Consider the following 17,852-nt stretch of genomic DNA (forward strand, 5'->3'; position numbering starts at 1 on the left):
TTAGCTGGGTGCGATGGTGTGCACCGGTGGTCCCAGCTACTTAGGAAGCTGAGGCGGGAGAATCACTTGAGCCTGGGAAGGTCGAGGATGCAGTGAGCCATGATTGAGCCAGTGTGCTTCCGCCTGGGCAACAGAGTGAAACCCTGTCTCAAAACAAAAAACCAAAACAAAAACTCCTATCTTAAAAGTTTTCATCTTCTAGGGCAAAAATAAAACACCTTTATGTTTTCCCTAAAATGAAATAGTGTGTTGTCTTAGCTTGTACTTAGTCTGACTTAACAGTTATTCAATTATGCTGTCTGATAATGATTATGTCAGATTTATATTTTATGTAATAACTAGAAGTGGGAAGTCACAACCATGTCCCCTTATTTAGCCATAGCTATTCTGCCTTTGTACGCAGAACACTGCTCAAAAACCATAATCAGTATCTGTTTATTTTTTAAAGTCATGGGCAACAGCTATAGGTTCTTTTCTTCCTGATTAAATGGTACCATGAACAGCAATCAGCAAGCATGTGTGCTTTATGTGTGAATGTATAAAATACTGTATGGAAATCCTCTTGGACTACATGTCACTCTGAGATCGTCACTGGCTGTGCCTTTCATTCACTAGATCAAATGAATTTCTGGATGATCTCCGGTCACTTTCCTGACAAAACTGAGCATCTTTTATTTGGATATTAAGCATATAACATTTTCCTGATGTTCAGAGACAAGCAGAAAGCTCTTAGCGTCAGGGAGAGAAAAGTTATCTATTCAAAGAAACAGAAAAGTATTTACAATGAATCAGAAAGATGCAAAAAGCAAGTTAAAACACTTAACAGAGACTTGACATTTATTGTGCAATTTTATCCCCAACAGAACACGTGGCATTCTAGAGGTATATGAGGTAATAAAATCAACACTCCAATTAGAACACCTGAAATAATTGGCTCTAGTAACAAATGTCTCTTATAATTAAAAATATTGAATGTTTAAAAAACTTTTATAACATTTTAAGTTCCCAAAAGAAATGAGCCTAACACTTAAAAAACAACTTACTCTTCTATATAAATTGTTCACAAAAAAATCTTGCTATTCTATATTACACTATGCATTTGTAGTTTTATTAACATATCCCTAGTGGGTATTAACTCTACACAGTACAATCAAATAGAAATTATTCATAGAGAATCAACAAGACTCCAACAATAAAAATATCAGGATCAATGGATTTGTCACAGTTTCTCCACAAGTATTCATCATAGAAAATAGAGTAAAGGCAAGTCGGCCCCGGTGTTAGGCTGCTACATGAAGTTCCAGAGAGGAGAGACATAAAGGCAATGCTTAAATTGGGCAGGGTCGGGCTGGACCAGTGACCTTGACAGCTTCATGACCCATCGCTAGCATGCCCTGTTCCCAAGGAGCACAAGCCAGGACCCTCATGGCCTTGGCATGCTCTTGAACTTAAACACAGCCAAAGGGATGTGAAAGCCCAAACTACAGGAAAGAATCAACAGATTACTGTATTTTCTTACAAAATTTTCACCACAGTTCTCACAGTGACATCATAAATTAAAACTCTCTCTTCCAAACCAACCAGACTCATCAGCTCTAAAGCTACAAAGACACAAACGTGAAAAGTGAATTGAACATTGGCTACCTGATGCCCTGGTGCTATTTCTAACATCTAGGAGTTCCCAAAGACTCTCACTTCACTGACTTCAAATGTTTGCTTTTGTCTCCCTGCATTTTTGCACTAGGAACCTATGAGATAAAAGTGAACAAACTCCTGATTTTAATTTTAATTCACCTACTTTTTAAAAAAGTTTTCTGCTCTTCATCATAGGATCTTACATAGGTCAAGCCTTATACAGAAACCTGGGCGGTTCCCAGAGGACATATGGTTTGTATGCTCCTACTTAAGTGTCGACGTACTTTAGAAGTAGTTTTTAGTAATACACAAATATCAACTCTCCCTTGATGGCATAAATAAAACTATAAATCCATTCCAAAGTATTGATGGGCTTTGAGAACTGTGCTGCAACTACTGAGGAAGACTGAACTCATCACTCTGCTTCCTACGCCCAAAGTGATCCTCTTCTTAGCTTGGGCAGTTTCCTTATCAATACAATGGGAATAAGAACAGAAACAGCCTCAAAGGGTAGCTGTGAGGATTAAAATGAGGATGCATTAAAGTACTTATCAAAGTAACTGGCACACAAGAACTCAATAGGTAGATATTAACTATAGTTACTACTGTTGTTGCAATTAAGTGGTTCTGAATGGGCCCAAATAGTCTTCCAATGTGGCCAGGATACATCTGGCCACTTGTACTGGCCCGATTACTTCAAGAATAAACAGGTTTTCAAATGAGTCTTACTAGCAGATGTGCTTTCATTCTAATTCGAGGATCTGTTATTCAATAAAAACACAGCCCTTATATCAGACAGCTACAGAGAGTTATGAGGAAAATTAATCTGGTCACCATTACTGCAAAGACTTGGTGATTTAGTGCCTTCAGAAGTCAAATTAACCAAGCTGGTCATTAGATGAGGGAAGTCTCAACCTCTCAGTGCTACCTGTAACTGAACATACTGTGGAGTGTGAAAGTGGTCTCTAATGTGTACACAAATCAGTTAAACTTTTACATTTTACATTTAGAAGACAAATATTGACGGGTTATTATTTTTGCACTCCATGTTGTCTGATGTTAATTCTTCACTCTCCAAAAAAAGAAAAAACAGAAAAAAACAACAACATAAATAAAAGAACCAGTGCCACTGGCTGACAATGTAACTTTGCAGAGGACTATCTATCCGCTGGGTGACATTTTCCTACATTATCCCAAGTGAAGTGGTTATTTTTATCCAGTACTTACATGACTGAAAGAAGCCATCACTATGTTTACAAAAATACATCATAATGATACACACTGCTGTTTAGACACATTTACATTAGAGTTCTGACTCAAGCACTCCATTTGACATGTTTTGCCAAACAGTTTTGGCACGTGTTGCCACATTAAACATACACCAGCAAGACTTGCACCATATGTGCAAAATCATTTTCTATTACATTTCTAAATATCTGTATATATGAGCTGTCAAAAAGTAAGGCAGATATGTACTGTGAAATGACATAGCACTGAATGAGGAAAGTTATACGTTTAAATCTTTTCTAAAATTGAAGTTATTATCCATGGATGAGATTTTTTTAAATAATTGAAATCTAAGAAACTCAGGAGGTAGTCAATGGGTATTAGGTTTAGGTTCTAGAGCATATAGTGAAGGATGGCATCTAAATGAGGGCAATGGATGTCTGCTTTTCTGAACATAGTGCATGTTTCATCTTGATGCTCCATCCATTTTCTGAGAGCAACAGAAGGGAGGCAACAAGCCATTGAGAGTGGCAGGGGAATGTAGGAATCATAAACCCATAGATCCAAAGTCTGGATTATTGCCTAATTTGGGGTAAACATCTGACAGTGCAACAATAGTTACTGGACTTAAAAAAAAATCCTATCAACATCAGTTACCACTAGTTGATGGGACACGGAGTAGTTGGATCAAATAAGAAATGTTAATCATTTATCTCTCCCTATAATGCTGAAGGAATCTCTTATGTCAATGTGTCTGCCACTGATGCAGGGATAAGGAACAATGCAGAATACACAATCACCCACTAACTCTATGGCTGTGAAGTAGCTACATATATATCTTGATTCCCCTACCAAAGGAGACGATAGCAACTTTCTGCAAATGCTCTAATATTATCCTTACATTCCTAGTGAAGCTTAATGAAACATAAATGGTAACAGTCACCTAAATGCTGTGGTGGAATGGGGAAAACCAAAAAAGTGATGCCCGGGTTCAAGGGCTAGAGGAAATATTTTCAAGTAAATAGGGAAGGTACTTGTAAAATGTTCAAGTAAAACAAGAAAGTACTTGTAAAATTGAAATGGTTACAGTTGTTCTCGAAAGCATTCAACACTAAGGTTAAGCCATAACATTTTGAACAGTGCACCATCAATAATCAGTGAGAAAAGTGACTTAGTAACGGCTTGCAAAATACTGGTCCCCTCCATAGGCTCCCGGCCTACACTATCCAATACTGATCATTCAAGGGCCATCCTGAGCCTGGCTGGAACTGAGCTTGGGGCTTCAGCTCACTGTGAAAAGCCAGCAGGATCTTTGTAACAAGATTTTAATGTGGAAAACACAGGACACCGTCACTTTTGGTAGGTATGGCTCTTCCGATAGCTGGGCTTATGGACCACACGTAGTCACTGACAAAACAGCCACATTTAGTCTTTGTTGTCACGCCAGCCCCGTGACCTCCTCCTCTCACCAGTGAAGCGGGGGCACGGCTGCATCCTGAGCTGTTTTAACTCCATCTATTTTACACCACCAATGCCAACATGACTCAAGAAGGACTCTAAAAGCTGACATGACTAAGTTTCTTCTGACAGCAATCTGTCCATTTGCCAGATAAAGATGTAGAAAATCAAATCAAAATGATAAGCAACACTTTCAAGTCTCCAAGGATTTCAGCTGAAAGGCTCCCAGAGCAATGGCAGCATCCCGTCTTAGTGGGCGAGCTTTTAACTTGGCTACACAGAGGCCCAATGGACCTTTCCAAAAAACAAATGAACATCCTTTGTAGGTCCTGATTTAAAGATCAGGAGACCATGCAGACAACCATCGTGAACTTAGGTACATACTAGCCTTAAAGGTGAAGCTCAAGTGGGAGTGTGGATATGTCCCAAGGAGAGGAGCCAGCAGTGTCCACACTGATGCTGTATCTTAGCCTCAGTGGCTGCCAGTGCCTGCGTCAAACGCTAGGCTTGGCTAAAGGAACTTAGCAGTTACACGAACAGTAGAAGTACAGCGGAACATCTCACTCAGGCAAAAGTCGTAGGAACATCTCACTCAGGCAGAAGTCATAAGTCCTAGACCCAGGAATTAGAACTGGCTGTGTGATGCTGAGTATGGAGTGTGTCAGCCTTGTGCAAGAGATGTCCAACAATTAGTCTCAACATTCAGAATTTGTTGATGGAGAAAGAGCTGATAGAGAAATGATTAACCTGGTATGGGCACGAGGGAGGAAGAGACCAGGTGTAACTTTGGAACAAACGTGGTGGGCAAGCCTGGGACAGCAGCGTTCTCAGGAGTAACAGTGACAGCCAAACCACAGGCTGCTGTCCCCTGCTCTTGCAGCACTGGTGCAGGTGCGTCATCATGTACGGCCACGGAGCGGGAGTGCAGAAAGTGCTCTCAGCCTCAGCGAAGACCAGCACGACAGGGCTCCAAGATGATATTTGGATATGAAGAAATGTTCAGGACCTCAAACTTCCAGGAAAACAAGAAGGGCTAGTCTATTTTTCTTAAAAGCAGTGATCAAATATTGTTGCTACAGAAAAACAGAACAATGTACTCAGCAGTAAGGACAACTTAAGGCCAGTGAAAAATTAAGGTAAGATGGAAAAACAGATGAGGCTATGGTGGTGTTTTTCTTCTAGCAAAGATGTCATGTTGTCAAAAAATCATAAAGACAGACACTGACTTCTCGGACCTCTAAAAATGCTTTAAGAGATCTTTCTTCCTTGGAGAGCCAAAGATACTGGTCTCGTGGTTGCCATAAGAACATGGCATTTGCCCATATAATTTCTTTTACTTCCAAATTTTAGCTAATTTGCCCCAAATAGGATTGAATATTAGTTCTCCCTATACCGTTGAGTAAATCTGACAAATTTTAATTTTCTCTAAACAGGATTGAAATATTAGTTCCCCCTACATCACTGAAAAAAGACAGATGACCATCTCCATAAACATTAAACTTTTCAATGGATGAATTCTAGTAATACAAAAAAAGCTAGTAAGTAAAACCTACAGAAAGACCTATTTCTAGGACTTTGTATATAGTGAATGCAAACTAAGTATTAAATCTAAAGGATAATGTATGAGTTTAGGTTGACAAAAATAGCCAAAAAACCCTTTATCAATGGATGCTCATCAACCTGAATCTCCATTCAATTTTCAAAACCCTTGGTCATGTCTGCAGATGATAGTAGCCTTCAATAAATGCTGTCCATTTAGCCTTTTGCTCTACAAAGAATGTAGTAATCTGGACTAGTTTGGTAAAGAAGGCCTGACTCCAAACAGGAAGCCCTCAGAAATGATGATTCTAGCACCTCTATAGCATTTGCCAATATGGAAAGGTTTCAAAGATTACCACTAATTTCACATATGGAACTCAACAAATTAACCAGGGGATAGTGAGTGGGAGCAGCACAGTGCTAACTTAGCCATAGCTACAGGGAACACTGGGGAAAAGGAGGCACGGTGGGGATGAAACATTTTCATCAAGGACAATGGGAAACAAGTTCCACACAAATTCTAAAGATCAAATCAGCAGAGAAAGACCCTCACATTTCAGAGCAATTACTGACAAGCCCATTGCATAGTTGTCAGAATGGCCTTGAAGCTGTGTGTATACAATGCCAGAACATCTAGTCAACTCAGCGCATACCATCAGTCACACCACTTGTTTGGTCTTCAGTGCACCAAACAACTAATTGATTTAAATTTTCATTGTTCTACCCATCACTTTGGCATTGTGTCAACAAAGCCTGATTTAAGGCTATGGAAACTACGGATTTATTAACCTACAAAACCGAGCATTTGAAAATGGTTTTGGATCTTTGGATGTTTCTTGACTAACAATGAAAAATGACTACTGTTTGTAAACTCCAGAGATCAAATAGTGCCTTCCTGATCAACACAGTGGCTTTTAAATAACAGAAAAACAGCTGACCTGTAATGAATCACTGTCTGTAGATGTTGCCTCTGTTCTCTGGTTTCCTTTTAGTAATAGACATTATTAATGTCAAAATGGTGTATGATGTCATCTATCCTATGCCTTTGCCGAGAAATACGAAGTCAGGTCTTTGGAAAACATAAAGACAACTTACTTGAATTAAGAGAACGTTTGCTCCTTGTCCCTTAACACAACTCCATGTATCCACCTTCTCCCATGGGCAGAAACACTACCCCAGCCTACCTTGGGGACTATCTCTGGCCAGGTAGCAGAGTTTGAAGATTTCAGAAAGGTAACTAGGAGCTCACGTATTTTTTCACCCTCACCATCTAGCCAGTAATCATTTAAAAATCATAAGTTTTTTCCTTTTATAATATTCCAAAAGTCTGTTGTAGGCGCCACAGACTTCCCAAACAACCCTAAAATGGATTTCTATTTGGGTACTGTGGCAGCTGAGTATGTGCAGAGTATGGCAGAATGACATGCTTTGGACTCTCAGGTGACAGGAACAGGACATTCACAATTGGAACTCTTGAGAGGACCGGCTGCTACAACAGGAAGATTCTGTCCACTAATCCCCAGATCCATCCTGGGAACTTTTATTGAAGACTTCATCCTGAGAAGCCTGGTGATCGATCCCTTCATAAAACGAGCCACCGTTGTGCAGGAAAGTCCCCACCGCCCGCCCCTGTCGGGCGTGACCGACAGCGTCGCTGAACACTTTGTTTATCTGCTCCTCCGAGGGCATCCACCAATCGGGGTTGGAGGTACAATGCATCCTAATGAATTCTGTAGGAATATACACAACATCAAAAAGAGAGAGAGAGAGAAAAACAGCTGGTTTTTGCAGAAGATGATAGGACAGGCTGCTTAAACTTTAACAGAAGCTCTATAAGAAAAGCTTTATGGGAAATCCAATGCAATGCCATGATGATGTCACTCATTAGACCCAATTTATTCCATACAAATTTTCTTCTCATGTGCAAAAGTCAAAAAAAAAAATATGCTGTAAGTAAGAGGGTAATCCCTCTAAGGAACATTTGCTGTTGAAATAAAAGGTAAATTTGATTTGTAAGGCATGGGATGCACCACGTCTGGTATAAGCAAGGAGTAGATTTCAAAACCCAAGTTGTTACCTGCTCACATTTTGAGAATGTTACTATCTCCAGAAGCACAACAAATATCATTAGCATGGTATTCTTTAACCAGCTACTAATTTGAAGATGGAGTACAATAAAACAACAGTCTTAATGACTGAGGAGGTGCCTTAGTTCAGAAAAGGTATCCATGTTCTTAGAATGTCGTGTGATTAGCTATACTCACTTCCGAAAATGTCATTTCTATACATGGGCTGGCAAATATTTTTTACATGCTATCTCCTCCAAATATTTAATTTTACCACAAAGCAATTAACATGCCCGGAAGAGTGAACTGTTTCAGCTGCCTCCAACATGGACAATCACCATATCTTCCCTATGTATTCCCCACCCAAAAGCTGGATGGAGGTCCATGCATTGTGGCCCTAAGTGAAAAATGAGTGGAGACGGCAGTCTCTGGTGAGGCAGCCTGGGCTGCATCAGGCATCAGTGTGACAGTGGCTCCTGCAGTGTTTCCAGAGCAGCAGCACTAGTTTTCTGGGATGTATTTTAATCCATCAGTTCCACTGACTTGCTACAGAAATATAAAATGTTGTGTAAGAATTTCTGGAAAACAATACAGCGATGAGACCCCTTATTTGACTCCTTTGTAAGTCTAAAGGCAACTCCCTTGAGTACACACGTACAGGGCACAGTCAAGCCCCCAAGCTCAACACTGCCTCTTGGTGAGTAACTCCATCATCTCTGATGATGTCAGGGAATACAGAAAACTGTAGCTAGTTTGGCAGGACAGACCCTGGAAATTTCTACCACCTAGTCGCTCTGAGTAAGTGGAATATTCAGACCGACTAATAGGAGGTGTGCTGGAGCACTTGTGCCTAGTAAACACAGGCATTTTCATCTCAGGTGGTTTCCTGAATCGTGGGCCATGTGTGCATAAATCCCTAAGGTGGTCTTGAGCATGCCTGCCCCATCCCTTCTGAATCAGAATCTCTGGGGGCAGGGCTAGGGAATCTCAGCTGCTAACCAATACTACGTATGCATCCTAGGCACATAATGTCACTGTGGGCATCTCAGAAGGGAGTGCAGAAGTATTCTTTCATATAACCAGGGCCTTAGCAGTGATAATCCAGCTTTTTTTTTTTTTACTGTGATTTCCTCACCAGGAAAAATTTTTATCCCTATTTAGGGTAAATCAATATTAAGTCTTTCCAGTCAATAAAACTGCCATTGAATTGTATAGGCTAATACTGAGCTTTTTGATATGGATTTTTCAGGTGTGAACAATGTTTTGTTGGCACTATAACACTTCTATTTGTCTAGGTCTGTATTTGCACTTGCTGAATCAACTGGATACCTCCTGATTCCTCCTTCCCACCCCTCTGCCTGGCCTACAATAGGGCAGATCAACTGCAAAGTAATCAGCTATTAATACTGCTGAAGTCATATTATCTCCGCAGTACATTTAATAGAAACTTTTTTTTTTTAACCAAAAGAAAAATGTTTTACTGGGCAGGGTATATTTTAGCATTAAGGAGAATTAATCCTAAACAAATTTAAGGAGTTGGGCCATTGAGAAGGTACTAGAAGGGGACACAAACTAGAACTGGAAATGAGGTAACATTTTACCCATTAAAAAAAATTTCCACGCCTTCCCTTCCTCTGTGTGTTCCCCTATGCTCCAGTTTTGCTGGAGGTGGCCTTCTCTGGCAGCAAAGAAAATCTGAATTTGAAGCGTGAAACATGAGGTGTTATGCGATGCTTATGTACCACTAAGTGAGACCAACAATGCTAAGGCAAACGGAGGTTTTTAAAAGAGCTTCTCAATACTGAGTAGATGGGCCACATGAAGCCTAGACGTTCTCAGCAGAAAGAAATCAAAATACAGTAAGGCTGAACACTTGTACGGGGAGAGCCACAGCCAATGCGGTGAAATGAGATCACAGATGGTGACACTGAGCGGAAGGATGCAGTACCTCGGAGGCATGTTACTTTAACTGGATCCAGAGGGCGTCTTTCGGGACCTGTCTCTCCTGACTGCACTGACCTTTTCCTTTTCCCAAGGCCGCATGAGTACTTAAGCTCATCGGTTGTGAAAACAAATCTGATGAGGTATCGAAGGAGCCGTCTCCCATCTTTCTTTGAAGAATTTACAGCCTCATCCCACTGTTTGCTCGTTATGTAGACAGGATAGTTGTTCAACAGCTGCTTGCTTCCCTGGAAAAGCGAAATATTTTCTCATTACCCACCGAGTCCGCCAGCCAGAAGCAGAAGTGATCTCCATTTCAAAGGCAAACACGCTTTTTAACCAAATGGCTATGCTGACAATGAACCAGGTATTGAAGTGCGCAAGTAATTGCTCAGACTCAGAAGGGGCACTTTTCAAATTACATTTGCATTTTCTGTAACAAGAGCCAATGAGGTATAATGAACACCTTTGAAAGGGGAGCTATTTATAACTTACATTTTAACAGGTAGGTTCAAATGTGTCAAGATCCAATGACAGGGAACACTATTTAAATCTAACCTGTAACTTTCCTTTTCAATCTATTAAAATATGCAAAACTTTGAAGAGTGTGATCAAACAGGTCCTTCATTTTTTGGTTACTTTTAAGTACTTTTCGAAATGATGCTGGTGATCTATTTTAATAAGGTATTACTTATGTTTAACGCACCCAACACCTGGTAGTCACTGCATTACAATAGAAACAACATTGAAAAGCAAATTTTAAGAAGGGAGAATTGTGGAAACTGAAAAAAGAAATCACTAATAATCATGCAAAACAGGTTTCCTCAAATTATAGCTTCTGCAAATGCCACTATGTCAACTCAAAATTTTTCTTACTTTTCACCTTCATAAATTATGTCTGCTATAAAATTCCCGGGCTAAATAGCTGCAGTGGGACTAATTACGGGAATTTCTGTAACATTTATAAGCCATGTTTAATCAATTGCACCTACACAACCATTACTTTAGTTCTGGTTGTCCATAAAATTCTACAGTCCAGGACAAATTAATTAACCCATGATCTTAGTTTTAATGTACTCCTTCCCCAGTAATTAAGGTGTACAAAACAAAGAAGGGAAAACTCATTCATTTTTACAACTTGCCAAATTTACTACAGGTTATAAATTTGGCACCATTTGGATCTGATAGGGTTTTATTTCAAAAAGTGCCCTGCTTAGTTAAACACTGAGAAGGGGAAATGGCATAGGAACCAACAAGAGGGAGGCAGCCCGATGCGGCTGGGAAACTGGCACCGAGTTCTGCGCGTGGAGACTCACCACGGCAGCACTCCTACGCTCCTCAACGAGCAACAGTGTGATGTGGCCTCCTTTCCTAAGGAAGGCAGCTGAGGCACCTATGTGCTCTGAATTTACAGTCAGGCTGGGTTTGAATTGAATCTTGGTTCTGTGTCTTATTAGACTAACTTGAGCAAGTTACTTCAAGTTGTTGGATCAGTTTCCCCATCTACACAACTGAAAGGAACTGAATTATCATGAGTACAAGATGTGACTATTTGGGAGCATGAGCCCAGCCTTGGCTGGGTACAGTGGAGGACCCTGCGTATAAGAGTCAATCAAAAGATGGGCAGGGGCCCAGAGCTCCCAAAAAGTCCTTCAGCCCCGGTTGCTGTTTCCTGGCAGGAGGTGAGAGACGGAGGTCTGAATCAAGTCTGTGCAGGGCAGAGAGAGGTGGGAGTGAAAGCTGTCGAATCGAGGGGGCCAGGCAACCAATTCCATGGGCCAGGGTGTATGTACGGGAGACTGAGGAAGCAAGATGATCCCCAGGTCAAACAGTGATGTCTTTCACAAAAATGAGGGACAGAGGCTATGGTTGGGAGGAAAGAGGCAGAAGGGAAAATAAATCCACTGCTTCCCAAGCACTGAGAGGAAAGGTCTCCTAAGGGCTCTGAATGGTTGACCCCTCGGCCCTCAGGGAGGCTGGGTGGGAGGTGGGGGGGTCGTGAAATCTGGGGGCTGGCTGACTCAAAACCACTCACTGTGTCACCAGTACTTTCATGGAGGAAGCTTAATAAACGTCCCCATGTATTGAGCAACAGATGACCAGCCCGAAGCGCCTGCCCCAAGCACTTTGCACACTTCCCTCCTTTCTCCTCACAGGTGGAGGTACTAGGTCTATTCCACAGCTGGGCTCTGGGTTCAGCCTTGGGCAGGTGACTTTTCTAAACTTCACTCCTTTCGGTTAAAATACAGATGACAATCCCAGCTTGGTGGTTTGTGGCGAGCAGTCCAGCCATCTCCCACTAGAAGATAAGCTTATGAGAGCTGGAACTGTTACCTGTTTGTTCTATGCCAGACTCTCAGGGTGGAGTATAGCGCCTGACACAATGCAGGTGCAAGAAACATTTGCTGAACGGCTGATGCAGTGGAGCACAGGCCTCTGTGGCTGGCACACAGCAGACACCCAGTAATGGTGGCTACAATGAAGAATTCTTACTTTTTTTTTAACCACTGACTATAAATTCGCAAAAGTAAAGAACTTTAAGGAGAGCAACACAGATGAGGAGCCACTAAAAAGGAGACTTCTACCATCCTTAATTTAAAAAACAAGACTTCCACCATCCTCTTAGTTATGGTCCCTGTAAATACTCATCAGCCTTAGAAAAGACTGTCTAGCTGCTTTTTAAGCTGTTTATTTAACACCATATAATTTTTAAAAGCTGTTTTGCTCAGGCAAGTGAGCTCACCTGGTAAGCCAGGATTACAGCTCTGTTTTACCAAGGAGGTCAAATCCCTTTCCAAGGCTTCACAACTCAAAGGGATGGGGCTGGGGATGCCATCCCCGAGTTCAGGGTTCACCCTGTACGCAATGCTTTGCTGTGCCCCTGAAACCAGTCTATTTCAAGATGGGACAGACTAGTGATCTGGCAGCTGACAATCCAGGAAAGGAGCTTTCCCAAAAACTTTGAAAAAATCCACTGAATGCAGTAGCTCTGCATAAAATGTTGGTCTCATAAAATGTAGGAATACCATTTGGAGGTAATTTTTATCAAGAAAAAGGGAAAGAAAGAGAAAGTAATTTATAGCCCAAAGCACAATTCACAATGCTTTCCATGTTATGGATGAGATTTATAAACCTGTTTTAGCATAGTTAATAGAAGTAAAATGTGATAAATAATAAAAATGAGAAAATGCTCGTGTGCCTGAAATGACAATAAAAATAGTACAGTCATAATGATGATGAGTCATAAAGTTTAAGTAGTCCTATCCAGAGGAAATGTAGATATTTCCCCTATCTTCTTATTTTTGTAGAATTCTTGTTGTATATTTTCTTCAATTAGCCACCCACAGGTTATTAAACATTGACCTATTGTTGAGTCACTGAAAAAAAACAAAATGAATCACCCTTAATGGGATACTTGAGTCATGATCAAATGGAAGACATAGGTGTACATTTACTATTAAGCAAGGTAACTAGCTCTGAATTACACTTATGAACAGTGTGCCACACAGGCACAAAGCAGGGGTGTGGCAGTCAGGGAGAGCTTCCTGGAGGAAGTGGGCTTTTCAGTTGTGCTTTTTGTATGACAGTAATGTCAAGTTAGGAAATATGGATTTAATTCTAGGGAGCCAAGGATTTTAAGTATACATTTACTTTGGATCTGTAATTCAGGGGGAAAAAAAAAACTTTCCAGTGTGGAGAATGGAGAAGAAAGAAGCTGCTGCAATAGTCAGGTGAGACAGTCGACCTAGGAAAAGAGAGACAACTCAACATAGCTGTAGAATTCTTAGACGTAGGAAATGAGGGGGTCAGTGATGTGTCAAAACTTTTGCCTGGGGTTGGTGGGGCCTTTATTGAAAACTGGAGGAACTGCAGATGGGTATTCAGAATAGGTGCGGTGAGATCAAGCGGTGTATGGGCAAACCACTGTGGGCCAGGCAGTTGGCATGGTGGTCTACAATGAAGCCACCGGGACTGGTGCTCTAGGTATGCATGTGCGACTTGTTAACACACATCTAGTGAATGTTAAAAGAAACACAACTGGACCCAGGCTCATGCCTGTAATCCCAACACTTTGGGAGGCTGAGGCAGGAGATTCACTTGAGCTCAGGAGTTCAAGACCAGCCTGGGCAACGTAGTGAGACCCTGTCTCTATAAAAACTAAAAGTTAGCTGGGCGTGGTGGTGCACACCTGTAGTCTCGGCTATTTGCGGGGCTGAGGTGGGAGGATCACCTGAGCCTGGGAGGTAGAGGATGCAGTGAGTCATGATCATGCCACTGTACTCCAGCCTGGGCAAGAAAGCGAGGCTCTGTCTCAAAAATAAATAAATAAATAAATAAGAAACATAGCTGATGAGAAAAGGCAGTAGAGAGTGAGAGAAAAAGACAAAGCATGAACTCTGGAGAACAGTGGATGGAAAAACTCATGAAGGCGTCATAGGAAGAGGAGCAAGGAACCAGGAGAAAGTACTAACACTAAGGCTAAGGGCAAGAGAGAGCACAGAGGAGGAGAGGTGAGGGCGTGGGGTGACCAGAGTGGAAAAAATGTCACAGGACCAGACAACTGGAGAGTCACCAGGGGCCTCTTGCAGAAAACTCTGGTAGTGGTGGAAGTGAAGCCAGATTACAGGGGGGAAGAGCAAATGGAAATTAAGAGAGAGAAGATAAAGAATATAGACCTGCTTTTCAAATGTTTAATCATTAGAAAAAAATGAGGTCACCATTCAGCAATCATGAATCGAGTGTCTTCTATGACACTAGAGATGAGACCCCGGCCGAACTTTCGAGGAGCAAGATGTGCTGTAGTGCAGAATGAAGGTGCTGACCCAGGATGCTTTGGGAGCCTGGAAGAAGATGGAAGTAGAAAGGAGGGCAATGATGGCGGAAGAGAAGGAGAATCCAAGGAAGGCTTATTTTCAGGCTGGGGGAAACCTCAGAGCTTCCCCAGGGGATTCTTGTGGGGATTGTCCACGGTTCTCAAGTCTTGTATGAAAGTCATATATTCAAAACTGAGTCTTGAACATCTTATAAGTATATACCATCTTTATTACTATTAAAACACATAATTTCTTCTATAGATTGGGAGAGACTGTGGTTTCTTCCACTGAAACCCAGATGAAAAAAATAACCCATATCCAGAGGCCCTGACGTCTGGAAAATGCCTATCTACACACTGGAGAATCGTGCCCAGTTTGTGAGGTGCCCAGAGTGGGGGGCATGTGGAACACAGGCTCTGTCTGAGGGAATGACAAGTTGGTGTCTCTCATTTCAGGCATCTCTGTGCAAACAGAATGGTGGAAAAATTGCCCATGCTATTTAAATTGTCATTACCTCTGTCTTTCCCCACTCAGTACGAAGCTGAATCTCTGTAGATAAATACATGTGTCATCTTTCTCCACAAATTACATACTTACAGGTAACAGACCTGTAAACCTCAGTCAAAAACTATTTTGCTAGCCATTCTGTTCTGGTATACACTGGTAAATTATCAAGAGACTTCATCTTAAGGGAATCCCAAATGGAACATTTATCTTTTCCCTAGAGACCTACCTCAGTTGGCTGGTCAGCTGGCTGTGGTATCAGGAGTTGGTTGTGGTGCTGCAGAACCGTCTTCAAGTAATCTAAAACGGTCTGGCAGGGCACTGGGTGGAAGAAATGGCAACAATTACACATTGGCTTTCCCGTAACATAAATAAATATTTTTAATTTTTTTTTTTAACAGAGGTCTTACTGGCACCCACACTGGAGTGCAGTACGGTGATCTCAGCTCACTGCAACCTTGAACTCTTGGGCTTAAGTGATTCTCCCACTTCAGCCTCCCCAGTAGCTGGGACTACAGGTGCTCACCACTGCACCCAGTTAATCATGTTAATTTTTTTGCAGAGACAGGGTCTTGCTATGTTGCCCAGGATGGTCTTGAGCTCCTGGCCTCCTCCTGCTTTGGCCTCCCAAAGTGCTGGGTTTATAGGCACGAGCCACCGCACCCGGCCTCTAAAAAGATTTTTGATGCAAACTTCTAAAAAAAAAATATTTTCTAAAGGAAATAGAATCTTCTTTCATTTGACATCCGTAGTTATTTCAGTTTGTAAATACAGAACAGATGCTATAGTTTGAAAAGAATTTTTAGGTTCAGCACAATTCACTGAGAACTTTCAAGTCAAACTTACTCCAAGATGAATTTGGGTCAACAATCATGATCACAAAGAACCCACAGAAGAGACATGTCTTGACTTATTTGACTCAGGTTGTAGCAGTAGCACCCAATGATGCTTTTTAAAATTAAAGTACTGAAAACTAAGGTTTTGCTAATTATTAATCAATAATATAAGTGTTTCTAATGACAGATTCATTCCTAGTTCTTCAGTTAGCAGAATTCCATACAATTAGACTTGCTTCTCAATGCATACACACTTGGCCACACAGTTCTTCCCTAAGTGTCCCAAAGAAGCTCAACTGATTTTATCCCTTTATATATTTCACTATTACACTATTTTTTGAGGCTTAGTCTTATAGACTCCTTGAATAATCAAAATAAAAGTGAATAGATATTAACCCAACATAGAGCATGACCTTTTTTTGTACCACTACATAAATAATGCCTACATCTTAAGATTTATATTAGAACCCTTTCAGGAGTAGTAACTAATTGCCTTTAAAGGTCTTGGTAGCTTAGTTAATAACCTAATTTATATGAATTGTTGCCACTGTATTTCTTAGCTGTGTGTTTTCTTAAGATGTTCTTGTCACATTCAAAAAAATAATAAATATTTAACCTAAGCCCTAATTTTAAAGTATCACCACCGAGCTTTCTAAATTTCGTTTTTCTCACGATTTTTTTAAGATAGCAAACAGGAATTATCATTTTATGCACTGTAATATAACAACAGCCTTGGATTTTTTAGGTGACATCACAATGTAACATAAATCAAAAACAACTTCAACATCCTTTTGAAGATTTTGAGTAACAGGAAGTAAGAGTAGGTTAGAAAATATTTCTTCTTGCCAAAAAAGCATTTTCTTAAAATAGTCATCATCCTTACAGACCTCGGCTGGGGCCACTTGTAAACAGTTATATGGATATATTCTCCAAATTGAAGAAGCACTTGCTGAACAATAAGAGGTCAACCAAAATAAGTCACATGTGTATCAGTTAGAGGTAGGCCTGTTATTAAACCAAAGTTTAATAAAACCTGTCAAATGCCCCTAATTTCACCAGCTTCTTAAAAGTCCAGCCCTTTTTACTGATGCCACAGCGAGGAAGAATGTGTCTCCTGACACTGAGCATTAATTGCTGGAAAAAACCCTAAGTTTCGAGAAACAAATGGAGACAGGAAACAGGTCTGCATTTTAGTTCCAGGTTTTTCACTGACTGTATGACTTTGGGGACTTCATTTACTTTCTACGTATGAATCTCTTCTACACAGGGCTGAGTATGAGGCTCCAAAACAGCATTCTGTTCTTCACAGTTTATGGTTAGAATAAAACACAAGGGTACATATGTCACTGCTTTGTCAAGCGACATGTGCAAGGCACTACCTTGGATTTTGCTTGAAAGTTTTAGAGAAATTGTAAAGACTCATTGACTGATCAGGATTTGAATGAACTTTTTTTTGCCTCATCCATATTTTAGAGTCATTAAGATGTTGCCAGGCACGGTGGCTCACGCCTATAATCCCAAAATTTGGGAGGCAAAGGTGGGAGGATCGCTTGCACCCACGAGACTGAGATCAGTCTGGGAAACATAGCAAGAACACACCTCTACAAAACAATCAAACCATTAGCTGGGTGTGGTGACCTGTGCCTGTAATCCCAGCTACCCAGAGTAAGCTGGGAGGATCACTTGAGTCCAGCATTTCAGGGCTGCAACAAGCCATGACTGTTGCACCGCACTCCAGCTTGGGCAACAAAGCAACACTCGCTCTCTAAAACAAACAAAAACAAGTGTATGAAAAATTTTTTATGATAAGAGTCATTCATGACAAATCCACA

General features: G+C 41.0%; 1 protein-coding gene across 1 annotated transcript; it reads right to left on the reverse strand.

The window, feature by feature from the left end:
- Positions 1–819: 819 nt before the first annotated feature.
- Positions 820–16,058, reverse strand: BEND4 (BEN domain containing 4). Its single transcript, XM_011987993.1, has 4 exons — positions 16,031–16,058; positions 15,414–15,505; positions 9,874–10,114; positions 820–7,589 (listed from the first exon to the last, which is right to left on the reverse strand). Exons 1-4 carry the CDS (start codon positions 16,056–16,058, stop codon positions 7,372–7,374), a joined length of 579 nt encoding a protein of 192 aa, XP_011843383.1. The 3' UTR covers positions 820–7,371.
- Positions 16,059–17,852: the final 1,794 nt, after the last annotated feature.

Source organism: Mandrillus leucophaeus, unplaced genomic scaffold (genome assembly GCF_000951045.1).
Source record: "Mandrillus leucophaeus isolate KB7577 unplaced genomic scaffold, Mleu.le_1.0 Scaffold320, whole genome shotgun sequence".
Classification (NCBI taxonomy): domain Eukaryota; kingdom Metazoa; phylum Chordata; class Mammalia; order Primates; family Cercopithecidae; genus Mandrillus; species Mandrillus leucophaeus.

Bases quoted from the DNA above. Each gene is read 5' to 3' on its own strand.
- BEND4 (XM_011987993.1), bottom strand. From the start codon at position 16,058: ATGATTGTTGACCCAAATTCATCTTGGA. The intron at 15,506-16,030 runs GTAAGTTTGACT...TCTTCCACCCAG, and splicing joins TGACCCAAATTCATCTTGGA to TGCCCTGCCAGACCGTTTTA. The intron at 10,115-15,413 runs GTAGGTCTCTAG...TCGCTTTTCCAG, and splicing joins CAGCTGACCAGCCAACTGAG to GGAAGCAAGCAGCTGTTGAA.